The sequence below is a fragment of the Pyrus communis genome, chromosome 13 (assembly GCF_963583255.1).
Source record: "Pyrus communis chromosome 13, drPyrComm1.1, whole genome shotgun sequence".
NCBI lineage: Eukaryota > Viridiplantae > Streptophyta > Magnoliopsida > Rosales > Rosaceae > Pyrus > Pyrus communis.
In genome coordinates, this window is record NC_084815.1 from 20,562,569 (window position 1) to 20,580,590 (window position 18,022).

At 38.8% G+C, this 18,022-nt stretch overlaps 1 protein-coding gene and 2 pseudogenes across 1 annotated transcript; 1 reads left to right on the forward strand and 2 right to left on the reverse strand.

Annotated features, from left to right (window-relative positions):
• Positions 1 to 34: 34 nt before the first annotated feature.
• LOC137712505 (cyclin-dependent kinase G-2-like) lies at positions 35 to 3,115 on the reverse strand (annotated as a pseudogene).
• A 5,778-nt stretch (positions 3,116 to 8,893) lies between these two features.
• LOC137712331 (malate synthase, glyoxysomal-like) lies at positions 8,894 to 12,344 on the forward strand (annotated as a pseudogene).
• Positions 12,345 to 15,750: 3,406 nt separating this feature from the next.
• On the reverse strand, positions 15,751 to 16,983 carry LOC137713715 (uncharacterized). Its single transcript, XM_068453057.1, has one exon. The coding sequence runs from the start codon at positions 16,897 to 16,899 to the stop codon at positions 15,985 to 15,987; it is 915 nt and encodes a 304-aa protein (XP_068309158.1). The 5' UTR covers positions 16,900 to 16,983; the 3' UTR covers positions 15,751 to 15,984.
• Positions 16,984 to 18,022: the final 1,039 nt, after the last annotated feature.

The window sequence follows — 18,022 nt, forward strand, 5'->3', positions numbered from 1 at the left end:
TATATGAAGACTGCATCGCTATTAAGGTGCTCTTAACAGGATAAACCATTAGTGCCAACTGACAGCCCTTGCAACTCCTTCGCTCCAGCTATCCTAAAGGACCCTACAGTACAGGTCTGTGCTGTACTTTTTCAGCTCCCTGATGGTCAGGTTAGCAAAATATAAAGAACTGAAAAAAGAACAGGACAAGATTATTGCTGTGAAATTTTCTCACAATGCCTGCTGCTAAGGTGCTGGTCTTGAACATGTCAATCAGGCGTAATTGGCTTGAAATCCTTTCTCAGTTCCGGGGACTCGCGAAACCAGTTATGGTTAAGGGCATCCTTCGCCGTTATTCGCTCCACAGGGTTATAAGATAAGAGCCTCTTCAGCAAATCAAACCCAGATTCAGAGAGCACCGGGCATGATCCAGTGAAAGATGCAGCAGGAAATTTCTTGCGCAGAAGATTGTACCTGAAAGAGTTTAAGAAGATATTATAATGGCACTAAACGGTGAAAACAAGTAATCCAAAAAATCAGCACGAAGCAATGACCTTGTATTCACTAAAATTAAAATGGAACAAAGAAACTTACGGTTGTTTAACAAAATTAGCTTTGAAGCCTGGCAATTTGGATAAACCGCTTTTCTCATCTGGTGTACCAAGAGTTTTGAAGATCTTTCCAACTGCTCAATTTCATCTTTCCCGCTAAAGAGAGGTGCCTTGGCCAACAATTCAGCCATTATACAAGCTACTGACCACATATCAATTGCTGTAGAGTACTGTTTTGCGCCTAATAGAATTTCGGGTGCTCGGTACCACAATGTGACAACCAAAGGAGTATATGGCTTCAGTGGACTCCCATATTGTCGTGACAGCCCAAAGTCACATATTTTCAACTCACCCTCCTTGTTCAACAGAATATTTGATGTTTTCAGATCTCTGTGAAGGATCCAATTATCATGAAGAGACCCTACACCCTCCAAAAGTTGTTTCATCAAGTACTTAACTTCGCCTACACTAAATGGCTGCTTCATTGACTCCATTAGCCCCTTGAGGTCATGGTCCATATGCTCCATAACCATATAAACACCATCAAAGTCATCCACAACAACTTCCTTAACACCGACAATAGAAGGGTGACTAAACGACAAAAGAATGTTGATTTCTCTCAATGCTGAAATGGGGAAACCATCATATCCCTTATCCACGTCCATCTTCATCTTCTTCAATGCTACAATTTCTCCGGTCTTTTTATCTCTGGCTCTAAAGACAACACTACCTTCACTTATATGGTTGAGCCTTTCATACTCAAACACACTTCTGCAACCTTGAAGCATGTTTATAGTTTTTTGTGTAGGCATTGCAGGCTCTTCAATCTGAGGAAGATCAGAATCATCCTCTGAATCAGAGTAAAACTGGCTATAGTCAGCAATCCCACCATAATTATCAGCATCCATGTGCGCATCATCACATAACTCGTCTCCATGAAGTCTATCTCCACTGCCAGGCTTCTCAAAGCTGTCTTCTTTGTCAGAGCCAGAAATTCTAGCCCGACTCAACCCAGAGCCTTCTCTTCGGATCTCCCCACTTTCAGGCAAGCTGTCATCAGAAATATCCCTTGGAGAATCACCATCAGATGACCATTTTCACATTGAGATGTCACATCGATAGAAAAATTCATTGTCTTCCTTGTTCTTTTGGGCCTGCTCATCTTCCCCGAACTGCGAATGTAGTGGCGCAGATAGATCAGCTGGTGCCTCTAATTGAGACACATCAGAAAGTTCGGAAACCTCCACTTCCACAGACTCCACCATTCTAGCTGGAGACTTGGAAAGAACTCCAACAGAAACAACATCCTCAACCTTAGCAATAGCAATAGCAGGTAATCTTGCTACATTTGGATGAGGAGGGGGTAGAGGAATAAGAGGAACAACTCCATTTTTTGATGGGACTCTCACTTCCTTCTCTTCTTTGTTCCATATAATAGGAGAAAACTTCCTCTTCTTCTCAGTAGGTGATTGAACAGCATCTTCACTCCTTCGGGTTTTGCAATTCTTAACCAATGGTTCTAAAGCATTGGCAGCCGTCCAGATCCCCGTGAATCACACACACTGTAAGAAAGGTGTTGTCCATTCCTATGTTTGACATCATCACCGAACTTAATCTTCTTCTCAGGAGGTAATTGAACCACATCTTCACTCCTCCGGGTTTTGCCATTCTTAAGCAATGGCTCTGGGGCATTTGGTAGCTGCCCAGATCCCCATGCATTGTGCACATTGAAAGATTGATGGACTCCATTCCTATGTTTGACACCATCACTGCGACCATGACCTACTTCACCACGAGAAACTCCATTCCTATAATACTCAACTTGTCTTTTCGAGTAATTATAAGAATCCCTTCTCCTCAAACAATCGACTCGCCCTGTCGCCATATGATCAACAACCATAGCTCTCCTTAATCAGTGATCAAACTCAACAATTGAAATCAAAACACAAAAAAGCCCCAACAAATTTCAAACCTTGAATCCAGATCACTTTCAACTTTATCAAATTATATTTTTTTTTCAAACCCTAAACAATCCCAAGTTCCAAAACAACAATAAATTCAATCTTTTTCCCTTGCAAACCCTAATTCAATCAGCACAGACACAGAGATAATACAATTCACAAAAAAATTCAATTACAAATGAACACACACGCAGATCAAAGAACATCAATCAGATAGCAAATCGGCGAATAACAGAAACCATAGAACCTCGATTTCTGTAGGAACCCGCCAGAAATTCAAGCTATCGGAAGGCCTTACCGGCAAGAGGAATCGAGATCGATTAACAAGGAAACCGATACGACAGCGCCGGCGCCGATGAGAGGAGCTCAAGAAATCGATCAGCCTCCAAAGGGTTCTTCTCGCTTTTACGCGTTTTTGATAATCTGGTCTTCGTCTCTGCGTGGAATTTATGGATGTGTCATGTATGTCTAGTTTCCTCCGGGATTCCAATAGAGCAGTTCCACCGTGGGCTATTGCCCGGTGGACTGGCTTTCGAACAGAGCCAGACAGTCCGAGGGAGATGGTCCAGCGTGTGCTGGCGATGGAGCCCGAGCGGGCCTGAGGGAGATCCCGGCATGAGTTGCCAGCCTGAGAGGCCGAAGGCAAGATGACAGAAGGCTGAAGTTAGTCATAATATAAAATTAATAAAAATATAAAATATTAATAAAAAAAAATAAAAAAAATAAAAAAAATGTAAAACCTAGATCGCGATCCCTCCTCCCCCACAGTTGCTGCCGCACCCCCACACCGCCTTCGCCCCCATGCACTCGCGCACCTAGATCGCACGATTTGGGATTTGCTTTTGGGAGAGAGAGAGAGAGAGAGAGAGAGAGAGAGTTTGGTTAGGGAGCGGGAAAGATTGGGACCGTTGATGGAGGCTGAGCTGGAAGGGATGGTGAAGATGGAGGAAGAGAGGCAGCGATGGCGTGGTGATGGTGATGATCACTGTGTCTCTGTGTCTGTGTGTAAGGATTAAAGAAGAAAGAAACAAAGCATGAGTTTTGATGGGTCCTTGATGGATTTTAGCGAGAGCGAGACAGAGAGAGAGTAATGAAAATCAGAGGCCACACCTGCTGCTAGAAACAGAGAAAACACAGAGCACAAAACAAAGTAAAAAGATGAGAGGGAGAGGGAGAGGGAGAGTGAGTGACACTGGTTTGGTACTGAGGTGATTTTGAAAAAAGCTGTTATAAAAAATGTTAAGAGCTGTTTTTGTGTTTGGTAAACATTTAGCTTCAGCTTTTTTTCACAGTTTTGGGTAAAAAAGCCAAAAATAAGAAGATGTAAAACCTAGCTTTGAAAAACCAATTTTTTTTCACATCTGTTTTACATAAAAGTTTACCAAACACTATAATACTGTTTTTTTTTTTTTTCAAAAGCACTTTTACAAAAAAGTTTACCAAACACTCTACTGTTTTATTTCACAGCTGCTTATTCTCACAACACAGCAAAATCAGTTTTTTTTCAAAGCACAGTAATACCAAACCAACCCTGAGTCCATTCCCTTTTTTTCCACAGAGTCTTATAATATTTAATTAATTTTTTAATAGAAAGTGGTACAACGAGTCCGATTAAAAATCCTATCAGAAATTAAAATAAAATTATTTTGTATTATTTTTAAAAAAATATTAATATTTTATTACCTATTACCAGGGTTATTCAGTGTAAGGATGGAGATGCAAAAAGCAGTTACGGTTTATTAATTGCAATTACTGTTTATTGGGTGAATTAAATAGTGAATAGCTCGAAAGGGCTTTAGCAACTGTGGAACTGCTCTAATTCGTTTGGTTTTCTATTTGTGGGCCTACAAATTATTTCACAAGGCTTATTCAATGGGCCTAACTAGACAAAAAATAGTGGGCTGTTGGGCGTATTTATTTATCAAATACCATAACCTCTTGGGCCCACTAGTACTCCTGCCCAAAACACATGGCAGGTGGATGTACGGATGTGAAATGTTAGTCACCGTTAGATAATACGGCTCAAACCTGAAATAGAGTTTTTAATTTTTTAGTCGGATCGGATGAATTGAAGAAGATCAAATGATATAAATGAACAAAGAATGTGTGAGAAGTAAAAATAAGTGTGTGGATAGCACATCCCTTTTTCTTTATAGAAAGATATATTTATACTATGAGGTGAGAAAATAAATTGATTTTGAACTCATTTTTCATAAAATTCGATCTAAAATATCTCATTTAAAGATGAACAAGGCAAATCATAAACCGTATTACCCAGTGGTAATTGATAGAAAGTTAGCATGTTTTTTTAAGCGAAGCGTGTATTAAGTAGTTAGTTGTTTTGGGAGTGGGGGTAAGGGAATTGGTGGAAATCAAACTTGCATAAACATAATTGTTTTTTGTCACTAACCCACTGCAACAAAACGCCGTTTGCAAGAGTTAGCAACCAGGTTAATGCAAGAGTTAGCATGGTTTGGTTACTCATCGTTTGACACATTATACAGGGCAAGTCTCACAAACACTAATAGCAACAGAGGTTTGGTTAATGTCAATCACAATATCTCCATTTCGACAAGTAAAAAAAAACTCGTTCCACCAGTACTATGAATAATTCGAATCAATTAGTCATTAAAGTGAATTGTACATGCATGTAATGATATGATTGTGGAATTTCTTAAACAGATTTTCAGTTGACAATATATGTGAGCCAATTGAAATATTATAACTAAATAAGGATTTATTTTAGTAATTCGATTGAATAAATTAAAAATAAAATAAAAAGAATTAATATTAAGATGGTGCGTGCATAGGATAAAAAAATTTGTGCTGAAATTATTTTCCATCGTTAAAGCTAATTAGCTTCAAGCCTTCAATCATAAATCTCCAAACTTCGACAAAACAAAAAACATATATCTCCAAACAAAAAAGAATTGTAGAAAATAAAAAATAAAAGTGTGAAAACCACTATTATTTCCTGTAGTAAAGAAGAAAAAGTTCCAGATTCCCAGCACTCCAAGTTGCATATGTACCGAGCCAATAAAAACAAAACAAATTGCTTCCTAAATATTCCGAAACGGGTGAGCCCATAAACATTAAGAAAAACAAACAAAAAAACTCCGTCATTTGCTTTCGCTGCCGGCGATAGCTTTTGAATTATGTCTTCGTCTTTGTGGTCTCAAAGAGGGAAAAAAGGATCTGCAAAATTGCTCTGCGATGGCTCCTCTCCATCTTTAAATATTCAATTCTCTATAGCTTTTTTGTGTAATTTTTTATACTCGTATGGGTATCCCTGGTTTTTTTTTTTTTTTTTTTTTTTTTGGGGTTTTTAAAAAATTTCCCAATTCATGAAAGGCTGTGGATTGAGGAGGTAGATACATGGCGGTCTGGTACTGATTGTTTCAAGAATACGAGTTTTTCTCTTTAATTTCTCCGATTACGGTTTCACCGATTTTCTTTCATCTCCCTTTCTTGTTTATGTTGTTTTCTTGTCCCTTGTGATTATATAACAGCATCATTCAGATCCACACAAAAAAATCTTGGTTTGAATTCGGGTTGTTCTGGGCTAAAACTCGGTGGATTTAAGAATTAATTAGTTTTCAATCTTAAACTAAACTGGTAACAATTGTTCCTAAACCGCAGTACTTCATTGATGTTTCCTTAGGATTTTGGATGGTATGGAACGCCATTGGAGCAAAAGACAAGAACCAGAGACGGCAACGGAAGCTAACATTTGACGAAGAAATTTTTTTGTCGCACACCGCTTCAGAATTTTGAATTTGCAGCTATTTGACGGGATTTGGTGTAAGCAGCAACCAAGTCCAGTTCTTTAGAAGCTGCTCAGACTGCATAATAATATTGCATGTGTTTGGGTTAATATTTGAACATTGGGCTTGAATGAGAGAAAACCCAAAGATGCTAATCAAAATGGGACTTGCCCGAAGCCTAACATCGAGCCTATAAGCAAGTTAAGGCCTTCTCAGCCAAGGGACACAAGCCACGTGTCTATAATTGAAGTGACAAGTGATGGAGACTAACTTACTACCAACCAAAGAACACTTTCTAGTGGCATTACAAGTAAAAGACTAATGACTCACTACCCTTCAAGTGCTTTTGGGCAAGAGCAAAAGTTACAGTAGTCGTGCTAATTTGTCTATATAAAGGAGAAGAGACAACAGAGATAAGGACATTCAACTAATCAAACAAACAAACATAAAAACTCTAATCTCAAGCTAGATTTGCATCAAAAAGCTGAAATCAACCCAGATCCAGTCTTTTTAGTGATAGTCCCTTAAGGAAGCTATCTCTTGTCAAGTTTAAAAACTCTACTACCTCTCTCAGTGCGTAATATTGATTCCCTTGTGTAAACTTGTTTACCATCCATCCTTTTTTAGCATATAAACCCTGTAAATACAAAGAGAAGTGACTGCAAGAGGTTCAACCTTGCCTGACAGGGTGAAATCTTGCCTGAAGCTCTTTGTTTGTTTTCTAAATTAGTAGATCTATTACTTAATGCATTCTCCAGCATGTATTCAAGTCATTTCCACTTGTTTTTCTATTATAAGAGTCTCATTTGCATCTAGACCTGGTTAGTTTAATGGATATGTTTCCATTAAGAGCAATCTAGGACCAAACAAACGACTTAAGGGGTTCTGAACTCCTTCCATTCAAGCATACAAGATTATAAACTAAAAGTCCTTATTTACAAGGCAAGAAAAAGAGCTTATTGTGGACTTAACCCATCCACAATAATCCTTTGATAACAAGAAGTCTGATTAACTTAGGGCGTAAGTAATCGACTTAAAACACACTTGTTCTGCATCTGCACTGAGATAGTAGTGGCACGCCTAGCACTTAGTTAGTTTTGATTGCGAGCCTCAAGGCCTACACCTAAGGCCTCATAAAGGCACCTTTCAGGACTAACTTTGTTCTCTTCTTGTAGCACATTAACAAGCAAAAACCCGACTACACATCCAAAGTGCCAATCTATTGGGGAGTTGTGCTGAGGTTCGAAGAGCATTCTGAAGAGAAATCTTTGCCTGAACAGTATGAAATGGTCTTTTGAGCTTTCCTATAAACCCGCAGATATTAATAAAATTCAAACATTCAACACAGCCCAAAAAAAAAAAAAAAAAAAACCATGTCTTTGTACTGAAATTCATCATAGAATTGGGTTTCTCTACACCAATTCATGACAAACCTCTCTACATCTCTCACCATCCCACAAGCCCAAGGACCGCACGACCAAAACCGACCCCGCCACGATCAAGGCGGCAAACACCGTCGGCACGAAGAAATCCAAGCTCGACCGCTGAATCATATGAGTCGGGAAGCACATTGACTCTCTCAGATAATCCAAGGGTATCCTAACAAACCCGTGCAAGACTTGGCTAAGGGAAAGAATGGTGATATCGCCGTGAATCTGGAAATATTTCTCCAATAGAAGGGGGTGGAAACACGTTATATGTTGAACTATTTGTCCAAGTTTTTGGTGTTATGATGAAATTGTCCTCAGCTATTGGTTCAATTGCATGTTCTCGCCCGTAGCAACTAAACTTCAAAACATGAAAGCCACGTGTTTTGTTTTTATTGGCTCAGTACATATACAACGTGGAGTGCCAGGAATCTGGAAAAGTTTTTCGTAGTAAAGATCCAAATCTAATGACCCTTTAGCACGGTCGCAAAGACCACCAATCCTCAGTAGCCTAATTGACTCCATCCCCAAGGCAGGCACAAACTTCAAAGAAACTGCTTCTCCTTATTCTTCTCCACTTCCATGCACAACTTGAATCACCACCTACTTACCTTACGCACGTAACGCCATGCACCGCCCCATTATGATAATGCTCATCCACTTTTCGATCACGCCTCTGTATATCTACACTACTCCCCTTACAATCATATCATAGTTTTTGCTAGCTAAAGAAAAAAAGTGATTGGAGCTCGCACACGTGGCTAAACTGAACAAGCCACCACGAGGAGCGGTCGTGGTGACGAAGGATATGATGTTCCTTCCAGGGTCGAAATTTGGGGACGGTATGATGGAGAGTTTGCTAAGATTCTGACCAAAAATGCTTTGCAGTCTCTGGTGGAGTTGCAGAACGAGTTTAGGAACCAAATCAAGTATGCGTTGAAGTGTAGGAAGAAGGCTCAGATGAGGTACAATGAGGGGTCTTTGCCGAGGTTTGATCCGATTACCAAGTTTATTAGGCCAGAAGGCGAACTAGGATTATGAGCGGTACCGGAAGCGGTGGCGGATCGGAAGGTGGAGATTACGGGGCCTATTGAGAGGAAGATGATCATCAATGCTCTCAATTCTGGAGCCAAAGTTTTCATGGTCAGTATAGCTCATGCATTCAGGCAAACCCATGGTGCTGGGTTAGGACTTTCTTCTATCTCCCTAAAATGGAGAATTCAAGGTAAGTAATTACTAATTATATAACTTATTAATTTGTTCAAACATGTTAAAGATGCTTCGATCAATCATTTTTGCGCCAGAAGAATGTAATTCGTATGCCAAAATTTATGTTATTTCATATTAGAATTTCATGGCACATGACGCAATTTGAACATTGGTGATGTAAATTCCATATTTTGCTGTGTGTTGGGAAGAAAAAGGAGTTTCTGTAATGAAAATGTTACTGTTACGATATCTCAAGCCAGAAGCCGTTGCTATATGTGAAAAGTTAAAACATATAGGCCCTGTTTGGCAGATCGGATAAAGGATTGGATAGAACTAGTTATACGGACTCGGGTGTTTGGCGTTCACTTGTACTAAACAAGCGCCGGATTAATTTAACCGGTCTGCTTATTTAACACAGTATATGCCTGCTTAATAAAACCAACCAAAAGGCTCGAATTATTAGTCGATTTTGTTCTCCTCTCTCTCGCCTTCTCTCGGCGTCATCGTCCTTCCCGTCACCTTCTCTCACCATCGCCGTCCTCCCCGTTGCCTTCTCTCGTCGTCACTTTCTCTCGCCATCTCTGCTCTCCTAGTCCTCGTCGCCTTCCTAGTCATCTTTTCCTTGTGGCCTTCCTCATTGCCTACTTGTCATCCTCCTCTACAACTGGGTCTTGCAAAGAAACATGGTGCGGCAGAGAGATGATTTCAATTTGGGATTCTTCTGCAACTGGCTGTTTGAATTTATTTGGGATTCTTCTGCAATCGGGGAAGAAGTAGAAGGGAGAGACAGGGAGGGCATTTGGGGGGTGCGGTAGAGAGATCTGGGGAACAATTATTTGGGATTCTTCTGCAGTTGGGGAAGAAGAAGAAGGGAGAGAGAGGGAGGGAGTTTGGGGGTGCAGCGGAGAGATTTGGGAACCAAAGAGATGATTTTAGTTTTCTTTTAATTTTATTTTAAGTTTGATTCCTCCTATCCGGTATAATACCAAACACAGTATAAATAATACGGTCATTAGTCCGATACTGCACCAAACGCCCGACTAATTTAGTCAGTACTATGAGGTGGCTATTTATTCTATCCGACAGAAATAGTCAGTACAGTCCAAACTGTCAAACGAGGCCATAGCAGTATGTGATTAACATAAGATTTTCTCACAGTTGTTGTAGATAAGTTTCTCTCCACAGTACAGCTTTGCCTAAAACCTCAACTTCTATAAGAAAACTTCATAATGAGAATCAGGGAATTTTTATTTTATTCAAAAGTTGCATGAATATTAGCCGGATGATTTAGTATTGTGACCAAATGATATAGTAGTGTGACAGAAGCTGCATAAGTTTTGCAGGGAAGCTAAGATATGGAACTGTGTGTTTGAGAGGGCAGAGAAGATGGCAGGGATAGAGAGAGGAAGCATCAGGGCAACTGTGCTGATTGAAACACTTCCAGCTGTGTTTCAAATGGATGAGATCCTCTATGAGCTGAGGGACCACTCTGTTGGCTTGAACTGTGGAAGATGGGATTACATTTTCAGCTAATGTCAAAACCTTCCAGGCTCACTCCGACCGCCTCTTGCCAGACCGTGTTCTGGTTGGCATGACAACATTTCATGAGGAGCTACTCTGACCTCCTCATCCGGACTTGCCATAGGCGCGGCGTGCATGCCATGGGCAGCATGGGTATGCAACTCTTCTTCATTATTTGTTAATGTGCCTATAACTATGAGCATTTCTGTCACATGTCTAGTTTGCAGCCATTTACAAATTTTGTGCACCACATACACGCATATTGGACGAAGTTCTTTGTTTTCTGCTATATTTATGACAAACTAGGTGTCTGATTAATCTGCATATTGTAGGATTCTTATGGGAAATCTGTTCGAAAATATGTACAAACAGTGGTTATATATTTTGAAGGGAAATGTTCTAATCTACCACTGTTACTGTTCAATTAGAGTGTTCTCCAGTTAACAGCAGTAGATTAGAGCGTTCTCCTATTTTTAATCAAACATAGAAAACTACATGGACGCTAAAGAGACAAAAAAGTGCACAAAACATGTTATTTGTACAACTTATTTGCCCGTTTGGTGTCTCCCCCTTTCAACTTTCGAATTAAACGTTCATAACCAATGGTATAGGTAGTTCATCGAAGTAAACCTACTATGGCTATCATTTGTCAAAAGAAAATAAAATATGATCAATCCCAAGCAACATGGCTATCGAAGTCTTATCAGAGCCTTCGCCTTTTTCAATTAAACCTAACTCCAAAACTCATTAAAAATTGGTATGAGCAGGGATTCGAATTTGGGTGTAAAGAAATGGATCACACTGCCATGACTAACGCCTAAACCATCTCAGGAAAAACTTGGTTTCTAGTAAGATATTCGAACTTGTGTGTAAAGAGATGGCTGACACCTAACCACGGGAAACTTCTTTTTTCACACAAGCGATTCTCATTAAAACTGCATGGGCGCGGGTGGGGAGGGCGCCTTGTTGGGTTTGTGGAGATGGAGGCGCATCTCGGCTCTAACCAACGTAAATACGCCAACATCTACATATGCCAAACTTCATGAAGAAAATAGGGATTTTTCTTGCATATTCATGTAAAACATGGGTATAAAGAACTTGGGAGATTGAGAACTTGTTAATTAGAGATGATAAATATGAAATGAATTTCATTTATCCAATTTTTGAATTGAGCAGGCAGCTCAGATTCCAATCAGAGATGATCCAAAAGCAAATGAAGCAGCATTGGAGATGTAAAAGCAGGACATGATGGAACATGGGCAGCTCACCTAGGGTTAATCCCAGCCTGCATCGATATCTTCACAAACAACATGCCACCCAACAACCCTAATCAAATCAATCCATGAGAAGAGAAGATGAATCCACCATATTAGAATAAGACCTCCTCCAGAGGCCTCGGGGAGTCCGAACCCTAGAAGGTCTCTGGCTCAACACCCGGGTAGGGATCCAGTACGTGACAGCATGGCTCACCGGGACGGGCTCAGTGCCACTCTACAACCTCATGGAGGATGCTGCCACGGCGGAAATAAGCTGGCAGTGGATCAAGTATGGGGTGGAGTCGGACAGAGACGGGATCGGAGTGAGGGTTGAGAAGGAGCTGTTTGGAAGAGGGGTGGAGGAAGAAATGGAGAGGATTGAGAGAGAGGTTGGGAAGGAGAAGTTTAAGAAGGGAATGTATAAGGAGGTTCGCAGGATTTTCACCAGGCAATGCACTGCTCAAATACTTGATGATTTTCTCACTCTGGATGCCTACAATCGCATTGTGCTACACTACCCAAAGGGATTAACGAGGCTCTGATTACATTCACATCTTCATCATCTACTTTTCTATGTTTACTAGGCCAAATTAATAAAAATTGTTCTCCAATAACTGGAATTGATCATTTTATCGATTTATGATGAGTGACTTAATGGACCATTGGAATTGTGTTATTAATGGGAAATCATTGGAAGTATAAGATCTAATATATCTGTGTTGACTTCATGCAATCCAAAAGTACTTCTGTGAAAATGGATGAGTAATTTTTTCGGAGTGACTATCACACTGATATGGAGCCTGCAGGATCACGTCCTCAGCAATCTACAATCTACATAGTTTCCAAATGTTGTATATAGTTTTTGTTCTTGTAGGAAGTGCTTAGTGCAAACGATTTAATAACTTATGTTCACATAATCAAGGATGAAGTACTTCAAACATTTGCCAAATTGAAAGGAAAAACTGGATATAAAAAAAAGAAAAAAAAAAAGAAAGAAGAGAGACTTTTTGTTTGATTTGCGAGTGTGCTACCATGTGGCCTAGATTGGTCAACTTAGAAAAGATGTGAATGTGACTGTGTTTGCACCTTAGATTTGAATATAATCAAATGATGTGCAGCCAAGCAAGGAACCCCTTATAGGCTTGAGTGCTTTCTCTACCTCGTATTCAAGGTTTGAGCAAACCACCAACTGATAAAATGTATGGGTTGAGGTGAAGATGAAAAATGTTAAATTAAAAGAAATCGCATGTAAAAGAGACTAAATTTAATTAAATTGCGAAAAAATAAATTACGAGTGCTTAAAATAAAAGTGCTTTGAAAGGAAATAGAATTGTAAAGATGAGAAGAAAAGTAAAGTGTGTAACATAAAGAATTGAAAGCCAAGTGCGTGGACTAAATTTCGTTCTGTATTCCTCTGTTTCAAAAAAAATTTGCAAGGAAAATGAACATCGTACTTTGCAGAAAACTAAACAAGCTTGAAAGGGACGAAGTTATAGATTATGGCTTTTCTTGACACTGCAAAGTCTACAAATTACAAACTGAAAGTTGATGATTAAATTTTGTCATTTCTTCTTACTCTTGATGCCATTATAAAGTTTCAAACCTTACTTTTTTTAACAGAAATTCAAATGACTGAATATACACACACACACACACACGAGCTGTTCAACACACTGAGCATGATAAATTAGCGAAGCCATCTAGCCAAAAAAAAAATTGAATTAGCAAACCCTATGTAGAATTACATCTGGAATTTATAATCGAATGGTTGAGTATTTAGAATTTGCATGCTTTCACACCACCAGTCCACCAATCAAAAAACAAGGCTCTCTTCTAAAGCTACTAAAACTTTTATCTCATACGAAAGGCTGAAGAATAATAACATTAGAATACGTTCAAAAAATGATCTTGAGGTGTATTCATATTTTTAATTATTTTTTTTAATTTTTATAGGGCTCAAATAGTCATTCACACAAGAGTAAACAAGTTATTTAATAATAATTTTTTATGTGGCATGTGTTTGACAATATCTTGAGTGTTAATAAAACAATAAAAAAAGGAAACTTTAGATTGATTCATGATATATATTAATTAGTAGGAAAAAATAATTAGGAGAATTTTAAATATAAAAAATGATAAAAGATTACATTTGAGACTTGTCACGTAGCGAGCTTTGAGTAGATTGCAATGCCACTCAATGAAGTCTAGTGGTAAGTTAGGTTATACACAAGTTTTTCTTTAAAAATGGGAGGCATATTCTAGCACAACCGAAAGATCAGAAATGTTAAGGAGATCTTCGTACTTTCTAGACTCTTAAAAGTAAAACTTTTATAAAATCTCTGTCGCATCATAATTTAACGATAATTCTTATGCAAAATACGAAGTAACATAGAGTTTATAAAAAAAAATTACTTTTTAAAAATTCTAAAAAGTTTAATTTCCTCAAGATTTCTGAATTTTCGGTTGTGTTGGATTATACACGACTCCCATGGTCGATTGGGCAAGACTCTCGAAGGTTCATAAAATATTCGTGTTGGACCAATCACTACAGTTATATGTCTTTGTGCAACACGACACCTCCACCTGTGTGGGGTTTGCATGCAGAGAAGAGAGGAGGGTACGTGGTGCAATAAAGAAAGAGAGAGGATGAACGGATCGACTTTCAATTCCAACAGATCATTCAAAGATTTGCTCAAATCTGTCAAAGTAAACACATATACATACAACTCAATCCCCTCCACCTGTCATTGCAACCAGCCACATGCTACTTCTCTTTCTCTCTCTCTCGCCTCCCTCCCTGTCTCTCTCTCTCCAACCTCAACAGATTAAAGCAACAGCTTTTTCTACAACACACATGACAACCACGATAGATTCTTTACCCCTACGTCTTTTAACACGTGTACTTATTATGAATATGGGAGATTGAGACACGAGGAGACGAGAGATTTTACTGTATAATCTATAACATCGTTTTGCCAACACGAGAAATTATACAACATAATCAGAAACAATTTCATATCTACATCTTTTAACACGTGTATTTATTACGTCACAAAAGAAACAAATTAAGACACGAGAAGACGAGAGATTCTATTGAGTGATCGATAAACATCTTTTTACTTATATCTCATCATTATGTTTAACATGTGTATTTATTGTATCAAGAGAAAAATAAATTGAGATAAGAGAAGATATATTCTATTGAGTGATCAATAAACATCTTTTTATCTATATCTCATCATTGTGTCAAGAGAGTAGAAGAATGAGATACGAAGAGTAAGGAGAGATTCCACTGTGAAACCACATCCTTGTGTTTACATCTCTTCATTGTGTCATGAGAGAAGAAGCAGATTGAGACATGAGGAGACAACAGATATTCCGCTGTGTAATTAAAAACATTTATATTCACATCTCTTAACACGTGTAACTAATCGTGTGTTAAGAGAATAGGAAATTAATACACGTAAAATCTATCTACGTGTATGTTAGAATCTATACCTCTCAACTCAAACCAAACCTACTCAAATTAAAAACATTTATATTCACATCTCTTAACACGTGTAATCGTGTTAAGAGAATAGGAAATTAATACACGTAAAATCCATCTACGTGTATGTTAGAATCTATACCTCTCAACTCAAACCAAACCTACTCAAATTTTCATCCCTTAGAAAATCAAAATCAAAGGAAATAAAAATAGAGTTCTTAACCGCACCTAGAAATATAAGAGACTCAAACATTCAAATTTGTTTCCAACTACATGTTCTATTTGACAAAACGAGAGATTATATTGTAACCGGAGGCACATCCTCGTATTTACATCTCTTAACACCCATGTTAATTGCATATCTCTTAACACGGGTATTTCTTATACGAGTTTTTAACAAGACACTATACACGACAACAATGTTACTTCCAGTAGCATCTAAGAATTCTCATAACGCTTTCCCTCTCCCTCCAAATCAAACCCAACGCCTAGTCCAAACTTAATTAGTCTTTCCTTACAATCCATTCATGTAACGTGCAACAACATAATTAATAAACTGTAAACAGAAATCAAAACCAAAATCCAACACCAAATGTGCACAAGATGATGTTCTTTGATTGCATCCAGAACAAGATACATGATATTCGAACATTCAAATTCGCTTCCCACTACATGTTCGATTTAACGAAAAAACACCCAGATCACAGAGAGCTTAGAGTAAGGATTTCAAAATGTCAAGTGCCCAAAATATTCACAATTATTAATTGAAAGTAACTAATTAAAACGCAAAGCAAAATTTAATTAATTAGTTGATCTCTCTGTCACTTACTCATACGGCACTGATAAAATTACTACAACCACCCAAAGAAAGAGCTGCCTTTACATCCAGCCTCCACGCAAACCCACCACCCAACATCCTCCAAACGTCACACGGCAGCGTCAACGAGCTCCAATCCCCTGCCGACGTCCCACCACCACACCCACTGTACTGCACCCTCACCCTGCACGTGAACGCCGCCGTATAATTACTCATCGCTCCCACCGCCCTCGCTGCGTTCTCGTTCATCACCAGCCACACCATCATCTCCCCCTCCCTTTGCCCAACCATGCTCCGGTACGCCCCATTCGTCCACACCACCCTCCCCGTCCCGTCGGAAATAAACCCTGGACACGTGTCCCTCTCCAGGTTCATCCTCCTCTCCCCGTCCGTACACCCTAGCCCCTCCCCTTCCACCCACGTATCCGTCACGCAGTCCACCGTCACGCACGACTTCCCAACCACCTTCGCCGCCACCACCTTACTTATACGACTTGTCGGAGAAGTCGTAGAAGTAGAATTATTATTATCGAAACTCATCCACGTGGTGGATGAGTAACTCGAGCAGGAGTTCCTTTCTCTCTCCTCAGAAGACTCCTTTGGTTCCGGAGTCTCCGGCAACAGAGGCAGCGTCACAACCGTCTTTTCCTCCTCCGCCTTCGACGATCTCCTTCTCTTATTTTTATTTTTGTCCTTTGGGTCAACTACCGCTTTGCGCCCTGACTTCACAGACCGTGATCTTTTCCCTCTCCCCCTCCCACTCTTAACGTACAAGTCACCCTTCTCCGGTGTTGATCCTCCTCCGTTGACCGGCTTCGGCGCGATCGGTCTGAACTTCAACATTATCCTGTCCACCTTCGACATGTCATATTCTCCGCCGCTACCATATCCGTACCTCGCTATGCAACAGCCGCCTCTCCCGTCCATATCTCTTCTCTCCTCTTCGTTTCGCTATAACTCCAGTGTTTTTCTTTTTAACGCGTCAGGGTTCTCTTATTTTCTTGCACTCAAACGCCGATTGCTGAAGAATGGAGGTGGTGGGATTTATAACAGCGAGGAGGTAGACACGTATGGATGAAGACACGTGTGTCAATAGTTACCCAAACAGCACGGGCAGGTGATTGGATGGGAGCTGAGACGTGGCGTTACGGTGTGGCGGGGCCACGTGAACGACAAATTTGTCAGTGAAATAAGGGTAAGGGTAATGATAGGACAAAGTTACGTTATTCTTTCCATAATTTTATATTATATTTCTCTATCATCTTAAGTAACAGATGAGTTGGACAAACTACGTCATTTAATTTCAATCTTTTCATTTATTAAAACACTTAAATAATTTTAGGTGGAAGATGGAGACTCCTCTTATACTACAATCATCATTTAATCAACATATATTTTTATTAATTAAAACACTTAAATAATTTTAGGTGGAAGATGGAGACTCCTTGTATACCACAATTATCATTTAATCAACAATCTTTTTATTAATTATTGATTAATATTTTGATTAAATGCTAATTAATTTAGATGATGTGGCTATCCAACTCATCTGCCATCTAAGATAGTACATAAATATGATATAAAATTGTGGTAAGAATATCTTTATTGTTTTGTAAATGAGTAACATTTTTACCTCATCTTAGATGATATCTGATGTGAACAGACATATCATTTGAAAAATTAGCAAAACCCAAGGAAATGAAGGAGAAATAGTCCTTGTATGCCATAATATTCATTTAATTAACGAGTTCTTCTTAATTATTAGTTTATTAAATAATGAACTAAATTTAAAAATCTGATTAATTTAAATGATGTAGTTGTCCACATCAGATGTCACCTAAAGTAATATGAAATTGTGATACAAAAACATGGTATGAATATCATTATTCTTTGTAAATTAAGTAAAATTTTATTTAATTAAATGTTAATTACCATGCTTATTTTTATTGGTGACATATTATTTAGTTTGTAAATTTTTATTTACTTAAAAAGATTAAATGTGTTGACAAAATTAGTAATGGTAGGCAGACTAAGAGACTAATTTTATAGA

Bases quoted from the DNA above. Each gene is read 5' to 3' on its own strand.
- LOC137713715 (XM_068453057.1), bottom strand. From the start codon at position 16,899: ATGGACGGGAGAGGCGGCTGTTGCATAGCGAGGTACGGATATGGTAGC.